General features: G+C 42.0%; 5 protein-coding genes across 6 annotated transcripts; 3 read left to right on the forward strand and 2 right to left on the reverse strand.

Annotated features, from left to right (window-relative positions):
- Positions 1 to 102: 102 nt before the first annotated feature.
- Positions 103 to 2,000, reverse strand: LOC128304327 (uncharacterized). 2 transcript variants are annotated; one of them, XM_053041506.1, is made up of 4 exons: positions 1,890 to 2,000; positions 1,443 to 1,816; positions 1,056 to 1,370; positions 103 to 606 (listed from the first exon to the last, which is right to left on the reverse strand). In XM_053041506.1, the coding sequence occupies exons 2-4, from the start codon at positions 1,812 to 1,814 to the stop codon at positions 190 to 192; spliced, it is 1,104 nt and encodes a 367-aa protein (XP_052897466.1). In that variant the 5' UTR covers positions 1,815 to 1,816; positions 1,890 to 2,000; the 3' UTR covers positions 103 to 189. The 2 variants fall into 2 exon arrangements, with proteins under 2 accessions (XP_052897466.1, XP_052897465.1); XM_053041505.1 differs by having other exon boundaries at positions 1,056 to 1,816.
- A 453-nt stretch (positions 2,001 to 2,453) lies between these two features.
- LOC128304494 (uncharacterized) lies at positions 2,454 to 4,309 on the reverse strand. The gene is made up of 6 exons (XM_053041688.1): positions 4,171 to 4,309; positions 3,770 to 4,030; positions 3,617 to 3,690; positions 3,187 to 3,421; positions 3,033 to 3,121; positions 2,454 to 2,949 (listed from the first exon to the last, which is right to left on the reverse strand). Exons 2-6 carry the CDS (start codon positions 3,981 to 3,983, stop codon positions 2,485 to 2,487), a joined length of 1,077 nt encoding a protein of 358 aa, XP_052897648.1. The 5' UTR covers positions 3,984 to 4,030; positions 4,171 to 4,309; the 3' UTR covers positions 2,454 to 2,484.
- Positions 4,310 to 6,721: 2,412 nt separating this feature from the next.
- On the forward strand, positions 6,722 to 9,648 carry LOC128303232 (vitellogenin-3-like). Its single transcript, XM_053040113.1, has 6 exons — positions 6,722 to 6,856; positions 8,049 to 8,301; positions 8,387 to 8,785; positions 8,851 to 9,085; positions 9,152 to 9,189; positions 9,255 to 9,648. The coding sequence occupies exons 2-6, from the start codon at positions 8,055 to 8,057 to the stop codon at positions 9,467 to 9,469; spliced, it is 1,134 nt and encodes a 377-aa protein (XP_052896073.1). The 5' UTR covers positions 6,722 to 6,856; positions 8,049 to 8,054; the 3' UTR covers positions 9,470 to 9,648.
- Positions 9,649 to 10,469: 821 nt separating this feature from the next.
- On the forward strand, positions 10,470 to 12,000 carry LOC128303821 (nedd8-activating enzyme E1 catalytic subunit). Its single transcript, XM_053040898.1, has 2 exons — positions 10,470 to 10,626; positions 10,691 to 12,000. Exons 1-2 carry the CDS (start codon positions 10,470 to 10,472, stop codon positions 11,881 to 11,883), a joined length of 1,350 nt encoding a protein of 449 aa, XP_052896858.1. The 3' UTR covers positions 11,884 to 12,000.
- A 358-nt stretch (positions 12,001 to 12,358) lies between these two features.
- Positions 12,359 to 20,898, forward strand: LOC128302423 (centrosomal protein cep290). The gene is made up of 11 exons (XM_053039243.1): positions 12,359 to 12,529; positions 12,599 to 13,737; positions 14,274 to 14,429; positions 14,502 to 16,093; positions 16,149 to 16,302; positions 16,376 to 16,604; positions 17,522 to 17,747; positions 17,811 to 18,196; positions 18,261 to 19,688; positions 19,753 to 19,925; positions 20,265 to 20,898. Exons 1-11 carry the CDS (start codon positions 12,359 to 12,361, stop codon positions 20,896 to 20,898), a joined length of 6,288 nt encoding a protein of 2,095 aa, XP_052895203.1.
- The last annotated feature ends 16 nt before the right edge of the window (positions 20,899 to 20,914 follow it).

The following is a 20,914-nucleotide window of genomic DNA, read 5'->3' on the forward strand; positions in this document are numbered from 1 at the left end:
TTCCGATTGTTTTGATGCAATTTTGTTCAAGTTACAGTACCAAAGATAACACTGATTTATTCCTAATCAAATAGTTTATTTCCTTGGGGTTGTCATGTTGTCCATAGTGTTCATCGAAAGTCGACTAAATAATCGGATCATTCCCTAAGTTTAAGCGCTTCTTTGCTACAGTATCTTAGTCGAGATTGATCATTGTTTTTTATCTTTCACACTATGCTCAATATCTTTGAGCTTGTTCATCAAAGTTTCTTGCACCTGCTGGATTCCGTCAACAATTTTTTGTTCGAAGGTGGACATTATGGCAATCATCTTCTTTTGCTCGGCTACAAGCTGGTGGAAACAAGTGCAGTGTGTGCATGTATCTGGTGCCTTTTCTACTTTTACTGGACTTTCGATCGAGTGGTCAGTTGCCGACTGAATCTTGGGCATGGATACGGTTACCGTTTTCATTATTTGTGGTTCATCTAACATTTGCATGGTAAAAGTACATGTTTCTGTGGTTTTAGCGCTGACTTGAAGGTGCGATTCATTGGCGGTTGGCTGTTGCTTGCTTGATAAATGAGTGGCGATGTGCTTGACGTTAGGTTGATTAGCGGCAATTGGATTCTGTAACGATGGAAAGACGATCAGGGTTTTGTTTTACTTTCGTAGACGAATTCCTTTTTGAACTTTACTATAGCTACATTAAACCATGTAATAAAATGTTACAATCAGCGCAAGGCGAACGTTAAATTAGTGTCACAAAATCAAAACGCCCTGTTTTATTTCACAAACAGTACTATGTCACAGGAATAAATACGAGATTAGGTGCAGGTTTCAACATGTCGTTCAAACTAAGTATAAACCGTTTTATGATCAATTAAACTTAATAAGAATAGGCCCGACAGGTAGAGTGCCGTTCTTCATACCACAGGACGGGTTCAAATTCCCAACCGGGCTGATTTTCCAACTACGTGGAAAATAAGTTTATTATGCCTTAAATGGCTGGCATGGAATAGTAGTAGGTGTTACGCCGACAATGAAAATCAGTTATAGGAGCACATATCAGCACTTACCAATAGCTCTTCTGCACTTATGTCCTTATCCAGAATTGGTTCGTGCTCAGTTGAATATGATTCGTTTATGTTATTTACAGCTGCTACATCGTCTTCAGATTTGATTGGTTCAACAATTTGCTCCCAACCGCTGGTGTGCGTAAGCACGGTTTCTCCAATGTCGATACCGTCCGAACATTGTTCATCGACGTCGCTGGAACTGAGGTACTCCTCTTTGAAAAATACTGCATATTCGTTTGCTGCGACAGAATCGTCGGCGCTCTGTGATGCTTCCATTGAGTCAGTAGTTTCAAAATCCTTAAATTTGGCTGCTTCCTGAATAAGCATCCGGCGTTTCAATGTGGCTCTCAGTGTTTTAATCTCACGCGCAACTGTCGTTTTACTCACGCGTACGTGATACTGATCCCACACTTTGTCGGTCAGTTGCTGTAGCGACTGGGTACAATCTTCCTCCAGCCAATTTCGGATGCTGTTTACCGCATCGTCGGATAATAATTTTTTGTGGTTGCCACCACGCTCAGATGCTACGACTCGTCCCGTTCTCCTATAATGCTTCACGATACCATAAACAGTGCTTAGTTTGACGCCGAGCATGTCGCTAATGTTTTTTGCCAAGGCACCATTCAAATATGCCTTCACAATGCGCTTTCTATCCGTATTGCTTGTAGATTTTCTCGGATAAAATGGTTTGTTTGGATCTCTTCTTTTCGACTTAACATTAGCAGGATTCGATTTGGGTTCGATCCGATTTGCATCCATTGCTTGAATAAGAACATTTGTTGATCATCGAATGAAATTCCGCACTCGGAGATGTATTTGCTTGGCTTTAATTACCTGTTTTTCTGCTGAAACGTTACTATTCTTGCAAAAAACTGATTCCAATGTTGTTAACACTGGCTTTGCAAATGTAAAATCACATCTAATTTTTCCTTTTGATGATCCTGGCATGAGGAAACTGTTCACCTCAATGTTATGTGCGTCTGATTGTAAAGTGTGCTGCTAACAATAAACAACACAACAAAAATCATTCATAATGAAAATGTCATATTGTAATATTATCTGCAACGCAGGTGTTATCATCTGGCAGCTTTACCTCAGGGTACATTGTTTTGACGTTTTATTCGGTGCATTGCCCACAAAAATATTGGATTAACCCTGATGTACACAGGGTAGATGAGGTTTGCTCATACTAATATCATATAAGTATAGATAATTGCGGTGTTTTTTTGTTTATAACGCACAAACGTAATAGTCATGTCATACGAAGGTTTTGTGATGAAGGTACATTTCGGCAAGACCTACCAACCCAAACAATTATTAGCTAAAACACATGGTGAAGGAAACGCTTTGTTTTTCAGTACACACTACACAACAGGTTTAAATATTTATTTATTTATTTATTTATTAGAACAAAACGGAAATATTCCATTTACACATTATGGTACTTTTTATGCGACTTTGCAGTATTAACATCCGTTATTTGCGAACGATCGTGATACTTTCTAGACATTTCTTCATCTGCTGCCATGATCAGATCCATAATCCCTTTCACTGTTTTCCGTCGAATTTCATCGTCGTATCCTTTCAGGTGCTGATTAACGTAACGTCCATAGTCAACCGGCATTCCAATGTTAGCCATCTTGTTTAATACTTTCGACATGGAGCGCACAATTCTTAGTATTTCTTCGTTGCACGAAGGTTCAGAACGTTCGTTTGGAACGTTGTTTTCCGAAATTCTATTCTCAATAGTGGGTGCAGCCTCCGGGAACAAGACTTCTTTCAGGCATTCCATTCTATTTTGCGGCAATTGAGGCATGATTTGTTCTTCTGCTCTTTGAGGTATTTCGGGTTCTTCATAATCCTCTTTTATGGCATCGGCACATACGTAAGAAAGCTACAACAATGAGATAAAAGACGAAAAATCATAGTACAATTATATGCAAATAGAAATTATAGACACAATTGAATAGTTAATACCTCAAAATCACCCATTTCTTCTGCAGACTCCTCTATTTCATTGCTCAAAAAGTTTAACAAATCGAAAGCATACCATCTAGGTTTTCCCTCTAGAAAAAGAAAGCGACTATTAATAATTATTTCCTTCGCAAACGATGTGACTGTAGCTACAAACCAGGAAATAGGCCTTTTTTATATCTTGAATTGTATGATCGAAAAGACCCAAGAATTGAAGTCCATTTGGCTCGTACAATTTCTACTGGAAACCCAGTATGAGCAGCAACACGATTCCAGGCTTTGCCTTTATTTTCTCTATTTCTGTAATCCTCACTTGTGCTGTCCCAGATACAAGACTCCTTTTTAATTTTTTTAATTAAAGCAATAGCTTTCGCTTGTGACATTGGAATAGACTGGAAAAGGAAACAAGACCTAAATAATTACAATTATGATGATGTCTAAATGTCTTTCGATAATCGAAGAGCAGTTGTGAAACACAACTTCCGCTGGTTACTTTTTTTACTCGTTACATCGGGATGGTGCTGTATCGAGTACCTTTACTTACGGCACATAATATTTCATGTGCATATTCTTAAAGCTTCACATACCATTTTCTTTGACCGTTTTACAGTATCATTATTGTACGCAGGAGCTGTTGCCCTGAACTTCCTAGTCGTCAAACCTAAAATATGAAATAAATGATAAACCGAAAGTTACCCCCTTCATATTGTCTAATATTACTGGTGGAGTGAAGAACTTACCACGATTGTTTCTATTATAATACTGTACACGTGTGATCTTTTTTATCGGATTCTGTTGTGTACGAGCTTTTGGAGCAAATTTACTGATCCGTTGTATCATTTTTGGATCTTCCATTTCTTCATCACTAATAACATCGTGTTCAGAATCGTTTGGTTCTACTTTCACAAACTCTATTCTAGGATGTGCGGCATCTTCCTTATAGTAGTAATTCATTTCTTTGTAGTATTATGTGCCGCAACCCGATTATGAGATGATTGAATCTAAATAGAAATAATAGAGAAAATAACGGAGGTTAGAATAAAAACTAAACTGATTAACACTGATTGCAGTTTATATTTTCAAGACAGAGATTGCACCTTGTTGCCGTGATGCAACTACAAATATTTACGACGAAACTTACGCTGATTACGATTTAAGCAATGTACGTTAGAGCATTTATTAAACTGAAGTTCAAACAATGTGGTTAATATCAGCGCATTACACGAAACCTTTTCTCTGGTTTGCAAAATAATACCGCGGAAAAGGTAAACAATTCTGTTGTGTTGTTATTCTATTTGACGAAAAAGATAGAAGAAAAAATAAAGAAAACGCCTATTGACATTTGGTCGCAGATCTTTCATCAAACAAGGTTGGGCCATGAAATTTTTCACTAAAAGTAACTGACGTTTTTGTTTCACATTCATTGAAACTTTCATTGTTCAATCCCTTTTATCAGGGTAATTATCAATCAGTGGAGACATGGATTATAGATGCTAAAATACCACATCGCTGTTAAAAGCAACGGGAAAGTCTATATGTAAGTTCTGTGTAATGATAGAAATCTACGAAAACACGGGAAATTCAACGAGAAACCCTACAAAAAATATTGGTTAAATTAAGGAAAACAAAAAAAAAAGATGAACGTCTCGAGTACATCTGGGATAAGGTGCCCTTTGGAGAAGGAAGTGTCTTCCAACTAATAAGAATTGTACCTTAGATTAAAATTGCAATTGGCCATTGTGGAAAATTGCGCAGTATATAACACGATTTTTGTCTTGTCCTTCTTCGACACAAGAACCTCAAGAGGCCTGCCATTTCTGGTTTTCTGTGACTTTTATTTATCCGTAGTCGGATAGTCAGTCCTGCGTACATAACACGTTAAGCTATCTGAAAACCGTGGAAACGGCAGAGACGTAAAACCAAACTAAGGTAAAAGCCACCGGATACAGAGTTTGATTTCTATTAATTTTAACTCCCTACGAAACAAATCGTACTCGACATCGTAGACAATCGTAGAAGACACAACATAATTATACTTCACATGACATCAAATATTTATTTTATTACGATGCAGTGCGTGCAGTGTCACATCCATACCAAGCGTTATCTCTCCGCTGCTTGCATCCGACTTCCTATGCATTCCGATCGGAGACGAGATAAAGATATCCCGCGGGGTAACGATCGCGATCGTCCTGCTCTCTTATCCCTGGACGCTTGTGCTCCCTAACCAGCGAGAGACTTCTTGCGGACAGCGCACGTGAGCGTTCAGCGGCGTAGGCACCCAACAGTTACGTAATAAATGAATGACGCCCTACCTGTAGTTCGTTGAACACCAAGCACACAGTTGCGTTCGTTGAGCCTCAGCAAGGACTGGATCTACACATCAGACAAAATTTTAATCCAAAAGTAGAAGAAAGCCATATAGAGAAAAAGAGACATAATGATTGATAGATGAAAAGGAGAAGCAAATGTTGAATCATTTATTATTGTGTTGTAGGCAAAATGTACTCTAAAGACCCCATTTTTGCGTACAGTCTAGTAAACCGAAATGTCGAATCGATTCTCATCTCAACCGGCAGTAAAACATTGGAACTATAGACTAATGGCCATCCATTATGACTATCGTTACGCCAAGAACTAGATCAGTAGAAATGATCACATAATTTGTTCTGTATTTGTTTGGGTATTGCTGCTGTGCTAACGTTCACAAAGGAACCATAAAAAATAGATATGGAATGGTTTAAAGTATGCTTCAATCGACAGTTTGAATCATTTATTATTCATTCTTTTTCGATAGTGTTTAAAAAAGCACCTAACGATCAGATTTTCAACCTGCCAATAATGGTTTTCAAGGTCAGGAGAGTGCCTCCCAGTTTGCAAATGTTCTCGAAAAACTCACACTCGACCGTAATGAGCGTTAATGAAAAAGGTTTACGCCTGCTGAATATTCATAAGTCAACATACAAATTTGTCAGTGGTCAACCGTACATTCAGCATGTGCAGTAGAAGAAGACGCACACAAAGGATGGTGGAATGGTGCTAGTGGTCTGTGACATTGACGATGCGTGACACACAGGAAGTAAAATTGATAAATGATGCAAAATTTCTCTCACAACTTAGCTTTCGTATCAGTTGCAGATCGGAAGCAAACTTTTTTTCCCGCCGAGTGTGCTGCATTGCACGATCGGTTCATTGATCGTTAATGTACGTGTCCTGTGACTAAGTTTTCCTTCGTTGATTGTAAAGCAGTGTGTGGTTTACCTCCCAGCATCCAAAGTGTTCTGTTATCCTTGAACCGACGTCACTAGTAGTAACGGGGCTTGCGCGTATATCGAAGGCATTGATGACATTGACCGTGCACGAGGTAAGATGCGTGCAAAGGCTCCGGTTGTTTTTCATCATTTTGCAGTGATTTACGGATGCGTAGTTGCGCTACCCGTCAGCATCGCTCCATCGCCGGCGGTGTAGCAGAATCGCATGGCATCAATTAAGCTGCACCAGCAGCAGCATGATTCAACGCTTGCCGTGCAGTGTACAACCGTTTAAATGGCGACAACGGTCCACCATCTCAGGTGTGCTAGCGGGTGGTTTGGCAGAGGGAGCATTTGAGGCGGGACGCGAGAACGCGAGCCACGCTGCATTACGCGGATATAAAATTATAATTTTTCTCAGATCACAGATTAGTTCGATTTGTTTCGCCGAGTGAAACTGAACACGGCATTACGCGGTTACGTGAAGCGCTTGTGTGCTAACCGAGTTACCGAGCGATTGTCGGAAAACGTGGTATGAATATTGATCTGTCGTGCAAACATAGTTTGTGAAAAAAGGTACGTGTCGCTCCAGATTTACGAGGAAAACTGTTACAGTGTACGCGTTCGGTGTAGAACCTGTGTTAAGACTTGTTGAAACTCAGATTAAATTTAAAGGAAGCGTTTGAGTTTTTAATGTGATAATAAACAACAATGTATGTGCTACAATTGGCCCAACTCGCCACAGTGGGAATGAGCCCTATTTTCAATAATTGTATCAGAACCAGTGGAATGGATGATGGTTCATTATCATTTAATGGATTTTAAATCGCCCACGTTCGAGAGTTATGAATTTTTTATTCCACGCGTTGGTCATGTTAATTTATTGCTGTATACATTAATGTCAACGGTGACATCTTTATGCTGTAGAATGGAGATCACGTTCTGAGTAACAATTAGAAGTTTTATTAACGTCACCAGAGCACATGAGCACGTTTCATAAGTTAGAATTTCTTTGACACTTCTGCCCCATCGTTTGACTACTACCAAGCCAATAGCTACAGGATGATAATGATCTCGCCAGGAACAGGGATAGTACAGGAAGCCGGAATAGTATAAAGAATAATAAGAATTCTATAACTTTGTTTATAGAATAATGACGAAACATATCTAGTACTGTGTCAATACTAATCGTTTCATCATTAAAAATAATCAGACTTCAGTCATTTCCGTTGATGGACTATAATTCTCGTTTGAATATGATCCACTTTGGCGTTTTTGAGTTGTGAGTACATGCGTTCAAGTTAAATGTGTTATGACTGAAATGTGGTTTAATTCGTGAATGATGCTGAAGAAAGGGAAAGTTTTGCAACTTTCAATCACTTTTGAATGTGAACTTCATTGCAAAGGTGTCAATTTCAACTTCGAACAGATGGCATATGTTCATAAGATGAGATTGTTCCGAATAAAAAGTTATAGTTTTAGCAAGAATGAATCATTTTCGACATAAAGAGTTCGTAGCACTTAACTACTTCCTTGATCTCGCCCCATTCTATCTCTCCTCAATCTTCTATTTGGCGTCTGAATCATGTAACGGTACACGCAATAATTGATCTCCAGTTAGTAGCAGCATCACAACAAACCGAGGGAAAGTGGAAAACAATGCTTCCAACAACGCGTATTTTTCCCGTGTTAAGTTCATTCGAGTGTTCTTATATTGTTTTCTTTTGTTATTCTCTCACGCTCGACAAAACACGCCCGCCGCATGTAGTTGATAATGGGCAAGCGGTCGATCGTGTTGTTCGTGCTGATCGCATGTGTTTGCACTCCTCAAGTGCATTCGTTCGATTTTGGCGGGCTGTTCAAAACGACCGGTGACGTCGCCAAGGTGGCAGCCAAAACGGCGAAGGGTGTGGCCGAGAGCATACCGCAAATTTTTTCGCCGCAGCAGCTGCTGGAGTTTAGTAAGCAGTCGATCATTGGCCTCCCGGCGGAAGCGATTGCTGCCACGATTAATCAAATATGTAAGTTATTACCGACAAAAGGGCTGATCGGTGGATTTTTGTATAAAGTGATAGTAATGTGTTAATTATGTTTCACTCGCTTAAGGCTCTGTTGCGCTGCTGTCGAATGCGACCGCATCCGAGAATTCGGTCAACATAACCGACATGAACTACATCCTGATGACCGAAGACAACAATGTGACGATACCACTGTTGGAGTCGGATGATCTGTGGAAGAATGAGCTTTTCAATAAATCGTACGATACGGTCATTTTGGTGACCGGATGGACGTCGAACGTGAACGAACCGAATCGGGCCATCGATACGATCTACAACGCGTATAAGGCACGTGGCGGTTACAACTTCGTGGTGATAGATACAGCCGAGTATGTGGACACGCTCTACACCTGGTCCGCGTTCAACACGAACGATCTTGGCCAAGGTTTGGCGGATGGGTTGAAGGGATTGATCAAATACGTGCCGCTGGAGAAGATTCACCTGATAGGTAAGCAATGGTGGAATTAAATCACTGCTCACTCGCACAACTACAGACGATTTCCTTATGTATAGGCCACAGTTTGGGTGCACACATCGTTGGTGCTGCTGGAAGATACTTCCAATACAAAACGAACAAAACGATTCCCCGAATTACGGGACTGGATCCAGCAAATCCTTGCTTCAATGAAGGAGAATCACTGAGTGGCATACAGCGCGGTGATGCCGATTTTGTGGACATCATTCACACCAACGCCAAGGTGTTGGGCAAGCGTGATCCGATAGGTGATGCAGATTTCTATCCCAACGGGTAAGATGTCGGCTCGTTTGAATGCTAGCGAAAAGACCGTACTAAACATTTGTTTTTCATCTTTAGCGTTGTCTCTGTCCAACCCGGATGCATAGATCCGTCGTGTAAGTATGAAGGGAATGTTTAGAAAGTCGAATTACTTAGATTTCTTCAATTGCTTTCTCTTTAGGTTCTCATAAGCGCGCCTGGGAGCTGTATGCTGAGACGGTGTATCCTGAAACCGAAAAGAGTCTGCTGGCCGTGAAGTGCAATTCCCTGCTTTCGCTCACTACTGGTGGCTGTATTGGGAATCCGGTCCCTCTTGGCTTTGCCTGTCCCAAAACGGTCAAAGGAAACTTTTTTCTGAAGACAAACGACAAATCACCGTTCGCTTTAGCTTCGTAACACCTTTTCGCGATTAATGTTGATGCAGGTATCACGGGTAACTTTTCTGTTGTTTAGTATGTACTAGAGTTACAGCTTACGTTATGGAATGATGTTTTTATGATTGTTGAACCGTTGTACTGAAATGAAAAGGTTGCACTGGCACTGATAATGCACAGCAAATTAAAATAAATTGAATTGACAAGGCGTGCGTTTGTTTGTAATTTTTAGACACGGTGCTTTATATTAACTACGGTGCACGAGGCGTATGAGCACCACACGTATTGCAGAATCTTTTTCTTGCTCTACCTGAAGTGTTTCGTTCGTGTGTTTGGATATCAAATTTACCTTTCTATTACTTACTTTCTATGACTTTGGTGGGAATTCTAATTTCATTGAAACTATCTTGACTTATCTTGACTTGACTTATTAATTCTGCAGCGTAATAAAACGGTTTCCAGCCGTCCTCATACTACATTTCAAGCATTTAAATTACATACAAATGGCAATCCACAGTGTATCTAAGTTGTTATTTTCTTTAGTATCACGGCAGGGACTATCTAATTGTATTGTTGTAATCAGTTATTACCTTGCTGTTGTAATCTATTTCCTTGAATTTGTAATGCGACGGGTATTAGAAGAATTTGAAATTTAAATTGAAAAGTTTCATCTGACAATTCGAAATTAGTTTGAAGTCGCTAACCATAGGTCGTAGCCCGAGATCATGAATTGACATTTCGTTTTGTTTTCGATCGGCCGGCAAAAGTAAATAAATTTCTTCCGGAAGCTTGCGAAGAAATTCTTTAACTAGAAGGAAAACAGGACACTAATTCTACTTAGGCTTTGTTGTATCCTAATTCATAAAAAGTTGTCAATACGAACTTTGGTAGTACTCATCGCAGAATGTAAGTGAAGTGGTGTGAAAACAAACGCAAGCTAAAGGTTAGCCTTTTCACTTTGCAGATAGGTGCTTTGTACTGTAAATCACCTTGGACCAATCGAGCATCTCATTCCCGAAAAGATGGAAGTTGCTTCGCAGAATAACGATCACTTGAATAAGCGATGGAATCATTTGCGCAAAATCCTCGAACGGTCTGGTCCATTCTGCCATCCCAACTTCGCCGCCTCGTCGGAAACTTTGGAATTTTTGTTAAACACTTGCAAAATTCTCGTAATTGGTACGTACGTCCATTGTTTAACATGTTCAGGTTCTAATTGATATGCTTTTGATGACCATTACAGGCGCTGGAGGGTTAGGATGTGAACTTTTGAAAGATCTGGCATTAATGGGGTTCCGTGATATTCACGTAATCGATATGGATACGATCGAGCTGTCGAATCTGAATCGTCAGTTCTTATTCCGGCGAGCGGATATCGGCAAATCGAAGGCACAATGTGCAGCAGCTTTCATCAATGGACGTGTCCCGGGGTGTGTCGTTACACCGCATTTTTGCAAAATTCAGGACTTTGATTCAGCCTTTTATCGGCAGTTTCATATCATTGTGTGTGGATTGGATTCAATTGTTGCTCGTCGGTGGATCAACGGTATGTTGATATCGATGCTAGAATATGAAGAAGATGGTTCAGTGGATGAGACCTCCATCATTCCTCTGATTGATGGTGGTACGGAAGGCTTCAAAGGAAATGCTCGTGTGATCCTGCCCGGGATGACGGCCTGCATAGATTGTACGCTGGATCTGTTCCCTCCGCAGATAAACTATCCTCTATGCACAATTGCCAACACACCAAGATTACCTGAGCACTGCATCGAGTACGTGAAGATTATCCAATGGCCAAAGGAAACTCCATTCGGTGTGGACATCGCCCTCGACGGCGATGATCCGCAACACGTCACTTGGGTGTACGAGAAGGCACAAGAAAGGGCAAATAGCTTCAACATAACAGGACTGTCGTATCGTTTAGTGCAGGGTGTGCTGAAAAATATTATACCGGCAGTGGCCAGCACCAATGCTGTTATAGCGGCGGCCTGTGCTACGGAAGTGTTCAAGCTAGCTTCGAGCTGTTGCGAACCGTTAAACAACTACATGGTGTTCAATGATGTGGACGGAATCTACACCTATACGTACGAGGCGGAAAAACGCTCGGATTGTTTGGCGTGCAGCCAAATACCAAGACCGGTGGAGGTTAACGATCCAAATGGAATGACATTGCAGGATCTGATTCAGCACCTGTGTGACAATCCGGAATTTCAAATGAAAAGTCCAGGATTGACCGCGGTGCTGGAAGGCAAAAACAAAACACTGTACATGGGCACGGTGAAGAGCATTGAGGAAGCAACGAAGGGAAACTTAACGCTATCTCTCAACGAGCTTGGACTGAAGGATGGGCAGGAAATAATGGTTGCCGATATCACCACACCGAATACGATCCTTATTAAGCTCAAATTTCAACCGAATGAGGTGGAAATGTCTTGAGGGAAATTGGGAAGTTTTGAGAATGACGTTTCATTTTTAAAAGGGTAACAACATAACAGCAAACATTGAAGCCACAATAATTAAACATAACAAATGCATCAATAAAATTGATTTTCGATAAAACATTAAATTGTTCATAGCATTCATGGGAAATTATTTGCATAATTAATAACATAGTATCTAATAAGTAGATATTATTTAATTATAATAATTTGGTAAGTTAAATGAAAACTTATACGTACCTTCAACGAAATATCTTCATCTGCTATGAATAACATGAAGACTTTAAAATTCGATTCCAGTTGTAGCCCCTGTGTGTGCGTACCATGTGACTGTTAGTTGTAGCAACGAACGGTTACCATAGCTACGCAAACAAAAACAAAAGCATTTATTTCACACAGGAAAAAAACGAATTGGAATTGCTTTGTTTGTGATTCAAGGTTGACCGTGCCAGAGGGACAATTTTGTTCATAAAATGGATTGGAAGCATCTGTTATCATTGTCTCCGCATAATTTAGATGACGTACGCAAGGATGGTGCAGCACTGGAAATCGCCAATTTGTCCACCGACATTAAGTTGGACAGCAAAAGTAGCAAAAAGTTGTTCCGTTTGGCACAAGTGGCGCTGCGTTTCCGGAACGATCAGGTAAAGTGGTCATTTAGCTTTTTGATATTATTTGTACAATTACATGTACGATATGGCTTTTTTGTACAGGTAAGACAATTGAAACAGACGCTAGCGGAAGGTAAAGACGATTTCGGCAGTCAGGAGCGGCTTAAGGAATGGAAAAGAACCATTGAGAAGCTTGAGCTGGAACGCCACACCCTGCGAACAAAGCTCAAGGACATGACGGAAGAGAATGCCAAACTGCAGGCAAAGTATGCCGAAGGACTTCATGTCGGCGGTGGTAGCGAGGGTGACGATTCTCCCGATGCTTTATCGGAGATCGAAAGACAGCAGGAGCTGTATAACAACATCAGTATGAAGAATAAGCACATTAAAAGGCTTCTACGCGATATTGATGATCTGGAAAAGCGGAACAGCTTTCAGGTTGATACGATCAATGGGCTGCAAGTGAGCTTGAACGATGCAACGCTAAACATAACCGCCCTGACACTTAAGTTTGAAGAACTACAACTGCGTTCGAAGGAACAGCAAGAATTGAACAACAAGCTGAACGAAAAGCTTCAGCAGATGGAAGGTGAGCTGATGAATATTTGCGAAGAAAAGGAACATTTGGTGGAGGAGCTTAGCAAGGTCAGTAAGCTGCATGCGGACCAGGTTGCCGAATGGGAGGATCAGTTTGATCAGCGGGAGAAGCAGCTGAACGAGTTGCAGGATCGGTACGATGATCTTTTGAGCCAGTTCCCGGGCATTGATATTGAGGCGGAACGACGAGAATACAAATTAATGATGGAACGGCTCGAGCAGAAGGATGAAATCATTGTCGATTTGGAGCAAAAGATTTTAACGCTTTCAAAGGAAATGCATCGCTCGACGGAAGTGATGAATCGGATCAGCGAGGAGAAGGAGCGAGCGGGTAAGGAGAAGCAACAGGAAAGCCATTGCTGCCAAGAGTATCGAATGCAGCTAGAAAAGGCGAGCGCACGGTGCCGCGAAATGCAGGATATTCTGGCCGATGTTGAAGAGGATAATCGGTTGAAATCACGCCAATCTGTAGAAGCAATAGAAGCACTGAGACGGTACGAAAATGGCGAAGAAGGACTGGCGAGTGCGCTGAAAAAGGTGAACCGTTTGCAGGAAAAGGTGAACTCCCGTGACAAACAAATTCGTCAGCTGATATCGGAGATCAATCTAGCTAATGAGATTGCCATCGAAAATAGTGTGTTACGGTATGCAGTATATGTAGCACAATGTGTAGTGTTGGGTCAAGTAGCTGATTTGATCGAGCTGAGCGAATCGTTGGCGCTCAACAAGAGGAGTGGTGAGCGCGAGAAAGCTCAAAGTTCATACAAGCGACTGTGCGCGTTGAGCGACAAGCGAACATTAAGCAAACAACATCTGTTTTAATGTATTTTGTGTTTAAACACTACCGTGAAGTTACCTTAATTATGAATTGCTATATCTGTCTGTTACGCTATGGTCAATAACTGAGGACAAACTGATCAAACGCTAGAGTTGAAATACGCAAATGAAATAAGTTAAATGAAGTTTATTTTGACGTGAATGCACTAGTTTCAAATCTATCACTTAACCGCTCGATGCGCTCAGCCGCTCGTTTGAACTTTGAATTACTTGTTTTTCCGCTATGAGCGTACTGAGCTCGTTCAGTTAGTTGAACTGAGCGATTGGGGTAGCTCCATCGCTCACGACCCAACACTAAATATGTATAACATGTTTAGCTATAAATGATTTCTTTCCGTTTCAGAAAACGATTAGGCATAGAGGACGATGAGGTTGTCGCGACGAGTTCAATACTGGCAAAGCAGAAAAAGATTTCCAAAGTAAACGAACGGTTAGCGCTAAAGCTGCGTGCTTCAGAAGAGATGAGACTGCAGCTAAAGTTGGAGAAAAACGACCTTAAGTAAATGCTTTCAGCTTTTCTTCACGATTCACAAATAGTTCCCTCCTATTTCAAACGATGTTCTTTTTCCAGGCGGCAGTTAGCAGCACTAGCGCAGAATGTGAAAAGACAAAGCAAAGAAGCAAGCAACGAAGCTGATGCTGATAAAGCAACACCTTCATCTCCTGGGGCACAAAGTGAGGCAGAAGTAGATGGAGTGATTTCATCGATTACTGACCTGCATGGAGTGAAGTTCTGTGAGAAATGTATGAAACAGTACAACGTACAGGACAGTATGAAACATTGTAAGGCGTGCATATTCCGGCACAGCTTCAATTACTGTGATAAATGCGTTGGACAGTTGAAAATGAATTTCGACGATGAAAGCACGAGAGGTGCAATGCAGACAAACGGTAGGAACGACGATTCCAACAACTATCAACGTATCGTCGAGTTAGAAAAACAATACATTACGATATTGGAGGAGAACGAACATCTACGCGATGGAATGCATGAAATTTTGGAAAAACTTCGGGAGTATGACGCAATGTCGGATCAGCTTACGATCGATAAGGATACGTTGGAGAAACTGCTGAACGTGCTCAGTGTGCGACCGATGTCTGGCTGGCATAGCGGTATGCGACTACCGAACGATCTACTAGCAGCTCGGGAGCGGGATATGCTCCTGAAGGAACGTTTGACCATAGTGGATCCGGATGCAAGCGGACGGAAAAGTAAAAGCGTCCAGTCGACGGAAAGTGTGAACGATTCGGGAAATGTTTGCAACGAGGATGATAACTCGGAGTCAATCGATCGACTAGAGCCGGAGCAGCTGGATTTCAGTGAACAGGTTTTGCTGAAAGCGGTGGAAATTGACCGTCTGACGGAAAGAAACGAACAACTGCGTACGGAAAACGAGCGACTGCTGACGGTGCAGGACGAGCTGCGCGTAACGCAAAAGCTGTACAACGAAATACTTCACATTACCAGTGCGTCTGAGAACGAGAAAGATCGACTGCTTGTGCAAACGGTCGACCGTTTAAAGGATATCGAATCGGGCGTCTGTGTGCTGCAGCGTAAGGTGGATTTCTTAAAAGCGGACAACGACAACCTGCACAACTCGTTGCGTCAGATCAAGAGCGAATATTTAAATTTGCTACACGATCTGCGGTTAGAGCTGGCAAGGAAAAGTACCGAGCTGAAACAGACGCAAGCGATCGGTATACACAAGGAGGATTCGTTTGACTCGATGGATAGCGATCTGGTCGAGAAGTTGGAGGGCGAGATGATGCGAATGAAGTTTGAGGCGACAAATATTTATAACATATTTTTGAAAAACATACAAGAAGTGGACAAGAACCAATTACCCGACGTAGATTACACCAAGCTAAATCAATTGACCATAGTGGATAACAACTTAGCGGTAGAGTTCATAACCAAGGAGGAGCACAAGCGCATGAAGGATCGTTTGAACGAATTGGAGCGTGAGCTAAATCGCGAGCTGGTGAAAAACGGACATTTAGAAGAATTGTTGAAAGTGTCCAACGATCAAATCCGATCGCAACAGTCCCTTATTTCAAAGTATTCCGAGGAAGAAGTTAGCTTGCGTCATCTGGTTGTTGATTTGCAAAGTGAATCCAATGAAAAATACCTATTGGCCCGTGCAAACAAAGAACTAGATCTCGGTAAGTGAATGATACTTTTGTGAAGATAAATTTCAACATACCTTTCCTATTTCAGTGCGCGAACAGGAGGAAAGTTTAAAGCTGGAGAACAGTAAAATGAAGCAAAAGTTGATGCAAAAAATGGAAGAACTTGATAACTTGAAGCAACGATACGAGCAACAGGAACAAGAATTTGGTGCCCAACAGAAAGAGAACAAACTTAAAATAAGGTATATATCTTGTTAGGATGCAGTGAAAAGGTTACAAAAGCTTACGTCCCATTTCTGTTAACAATTTCTGCAGATATCTGAAGAAAAGCCTACAACTTCTGTCGACGGGTAACCACACATATCTACCCACATTTGCGATACCGGAGTTCATTAAGATGTACACAAAAGTGATGGAATTGCGTGAAAGTCTGGAGGAACAGCAACGGAAAGTTCGCAGTCAAATGCGGGATGAAGAATATGAGCGAATATTTGCAAAATTGAAGGAAAATATTGAAGGGAATCATATACAGGATAAAATCAATGTAAGTAACTAAGTAAAGCTAGCTAATTAATTAGCTAAGTGCGTAAGAGGCAACACAGTAAGTCTTAATGCAAGTATACTACTTACGTATCAGACACTAAAACCGCTTTAAGTTCTTGACATGCTGTCCCGTGGCATGCTCAGCCGAACCAAAACTACCGAAAAAAGGAACGGTGCGAATCCCTTCACTCCTTGGAAGGAGTGGAGCTTACGAGTTTTTTACGGGAGCCTACGGATTGGAGTTAGATGCAAATTAAGATAAATTGCAATACAAATGCGCTTACAAATGAGAGGCAAAAAGAAGCGATATTCGGAGCGGTTTCGCATAGGAATTGAAAAGTGAAATGTTTTGAACCTGATGTCGTTCACTCCAGGTAAAGAGGGGTACCGTTTCATCAGGTTCTTATTTCTTATCACTAGTGTGACCTAAAATGACTTTATGGAGCGGGTCGTCCGGTGTCATTCTCATGACGTTATCCACCTATCGGAGCTTGGCAAGTCTAATCCGCTGTACGATAGTGAGTTTATCGTAGAACTCATAGAGCTCGTCATTGTAGCGGCTCCTCTATTGTCCTTCCACACATACGGGGATAAACATCCTGCTAAGCATCTTCCTCGCGGAGCCTGGTACGAGAATTTCGTCAGTTTTGGACAAAGTCCATGTCTCAGAAGCGTATGTGAGTAGTGGAACTATATAAGTTCTAAAAAGTCCCAGCTTCATTCGTCGTGTCAGATATTTTAACTACAGAACTTTCATTAGACTATATAAATACTTATCTCTTGTTAGAATTTGTTAGCAGGGTCGCTGGAGGTGCCACCATTAACATTGTTTTTGCCTCGTCTATCTCCAACCCGAGGTTTTTCTCCGGCTGCTCGAAAGGGAAGTGTATTGATCATAAATTGTTTCTTCAATTTCAGTTGATTAAATTCGAAAGCCAAAGTGAGTATTTGACTAGACAGTTGATACTGTGTCAGGAACAGGTCGATCAGTTGCAACGGGAAAATAAACAGCTGCGTTTGCACGAAATAGACAGCACTAGACACTGGGACACTCTGGAGCTATTGTTTGGCGAAGAAGCAACAGCACAGCGATTGCGCAAGGATCAGGACAAATACTTCGACAAAGCGGTGCAAGTATCTGTTGGTAAGCGATGGACCAGGATATTCACGAGTAAAGCTGCGTCCTAATATGCTCGTTTCATTCCAGAAACATCAACCAAGTGTATTAACACAATTCCGATAATAGACGATAGCTTCGGGGAACCACCAAGAAGATGTTCTTCCGGTGATACCATAAATGATTACGACGATAGAAATGATCGAAATCAAACCGTAGTGATAGACGATGAACAGTCAGCTAAGCCCGTTCAAACGGTGGCTCAAAAATCGCTCGAATCTCAACTTAAACAGGCAATGATGCTAGCTTCCACAAGAAGTGCGCTCCTGTTGGAAGCCGAAAGCCGACTGTCCGAGTGCCAGGGAAGAATAAAGCTGCTGGAAAAATCACTGGAGGAGAAGGATGGTTTACTTCGGCAACAGACACAATCATCAAGCGTTATAAAGCAAGATCACGTGGAAGACAGTATTCTTAGCGTAAGTTTCAAAAAGTACCATTTTACGGGAAGATTTATTGCTCGATGCTAATTGCGATTTTCAGTCTACTATAGGTTCGTTGCAGAATCTGCTTCTGGAAAAGGACACAACATTATCGAGGTACCAAGAGTTACTAAAATCGGAGCGAAACGAGCATTCGCAGGTGTACGATAGAAACATGGCGCAAATAAGAAATCTTAAGCAAACAATCGATGAACTGGAGCAGAAACTTTACGAAAAACAAAAGGAGTGTGACAATATCTCCACCCAGCTCAGCGACATGAATCGTCTTAAAGCGCTCCAGGAGAGTGTGCCAGAAAAGGCCCGACCGATGGAGGAGGAAGCAACCGTATCGGAAGCTGGCGCGATGGTTTACACGGACAAAATAATAGAAAACATTTATGAAATAGACGAAAAGAAAGAGCGCGAAATTGCAGATCTTAATGTGCAGGTGAACATGCTCGAAGGCAACGTGCAGAAGCTGGAAAATGAACAGAAGCGGCTGCAGCTCCAGCTGCGGGAATCGAATGCTCGAGAGAAAAAGTGCGAAAAATTGCTACGGGAAAAGGACATGGAGTTGGGATCGCTGAACGATCGGTTGGCTAAGGAAGCGAACGATTTGCGTGAATTTACCGAAACGATCGCAAGCGCGCAGGAGATTGAGCAGCTGAAGGAGATGCTGGAGGAGAAGGATCGGCACATACAGGATCTCACCGAAACGCTGTCACAATTTCATGAAGATCAACGTAGCTTCATGAACGATACGTCGCTACACTCCGCCGAACAGGTGTCCCAGTTGAGTGCGGACCTGAATCGCAGCGAGGCCAGCAATCGGGTGTTGAAGACACAAATCGAAGCACTTAAACGGCAGATCGTTAGTATACAGCAGCGCGAAAAGCAATCGCGCGATCTAGTAAAAACGCTCAAAAACCAACTGATTAAGCGTCCCGTCATTGCGATGAAACCGGATCGAATGTCAACCCCACGCGAGGATCAGTTAGCCCGCCGTGTGCAGCTGCTGGAAACGGAGCTACTGGATACGAAAGATGAGCTACGGAAGCAGACGGTGATGAACGAAAATCGGCGTGCGAAAACGGCAGCCGAATTGGATCTGTGGAACAAACAGAAACGTTGGCAGCAAATGGCGGAACGGTTGAAGGTGCAGCTGAAGGAGCGTGAGGTAGAACTTGAAAAGCTGAAGGTTCACTTCAACACTGCCAAAACGACGATCGCTCGAATGGAGCGTGATCGTACGCGGATGAATAGTGGCGCGAGCACAACTGCTGCAACAGCCACGCTGCTGGACAATAAGTATCAACCTTCGGGATCGCCTGATCAGTACTGCAGCACGGACAGTACGGTTTCGGAGGATACCAGCACCACGACCACAACACAAATGTTCACTCAAAACAGTAAAGAAATCATCGATGCGCTCAAGAGCCGGATTGAGTCGCAACAGCGAAGAATTATTGCCATGGAGCTTGATAGGAAGGTTAGCATGTCCATCCTGAGGTGGGTGATTTTTAAAGTAATAATTTTCTTCTTTTCTCGCGAAGGGTTCTAACACGGTTGCACACGAGCTGGAGAAGATGCAAGAGAAGCTATGTAACATGGAAGCTCAAAATGTGCGTCTAGAAGCCAAGACTTTGCAGCTCCAGCTCGACAACGATATGTTGCGGCAAAGTGATGAATCGGAACGATTGAAAAGGCAGATCAAGCATCTAGAAGAGTAAGTAATTTGATTAACTGAGCTTTTGGAAAGAATGTTGTGAAAACGAATCAATTGTTAAAATAATTTCCCTCCAACTAACGATACGCGCTATCAACGACACTACAATGATGTTCAATTGTTAATGCCAAATACGTTACCGCTTCCGTACGGTTCGATCGTGGGGGAATTCCCACACGTTGGGAAAATACGTAAACAGGTTCTTTGCGGTCGGTCGCGCACGATTGTTCATCTTGTTTTTTTGTTTTTGATTTTATGTTCTTGATAATTTAAAGCTCTACAAATGCAGATTTCGTTGTCTTTTGTTTTAATGTACTTACTGTGTGTTTCTTTCCTAAGGTATGTTATTGCACTTAAGGAAGAAATCGCCAAAGCAACGGCCGGTTGTCCAGAGTCTATCAACTTCGAGAATCTTTGCGTACGTTGTAGTCGACGGAGCGGTTCGAGTGATCTAGCCGAGCGAAACGCTAATCTCGAGCAAACCGTACTCACTCTAAAGCGCATGATCGAAAAGCTTCGTGTCGAGAACAAACATCTTAAAGAACACCGCAACAGGGAACGTGCGGCTAACGCTGAATCTCTCAGCAACCCACCGAATGAAACGATTGCCAAGGAGCTGTACGATCGACTGAAAAGGGAGCACGAAAAATTACAGCAAAATCTTACGGAGGCTCTCAACAAGGTGTCGGTGCAGCAGGTGGAGATAGAACTTCTGTCCAGTGTTACGTGCACTCGCTGTAAGGTGCGATACAGCGGTGAAACGATGGCTGCCGGCGCGAATCGCGACGATGTTGCCGCAGACGAAGCGTTAAAAGATAAGCTGGAAAAGAAAAGTCAGTTGCTGGAGAAGGCGAAAATTCTCCTGCAACGTGCAGCGGCAAAGGAACGATACCTGAAGGAGCAAATCGATCTGCTACGGCGTAAATGTTCCGATTTGCAGAATGTGCCCGTTATAGACGAAATAAGTGAATAAGGGAACGTGATCTTTT

Source organism: Anopheles moucheti, chromosome 3 (genome assembly GCF_943734755.1).
Source record: "Anopheles moucheti chromosome 3, idAnoMoucSN_F20_07, whole genome shotgun sequence".
Lineage (NCBI taxonomy): Eukaryota > Metazoa > Arthropoda > Insecta > Diptera > Culicidae > Anopheles > Anopheles moucheti.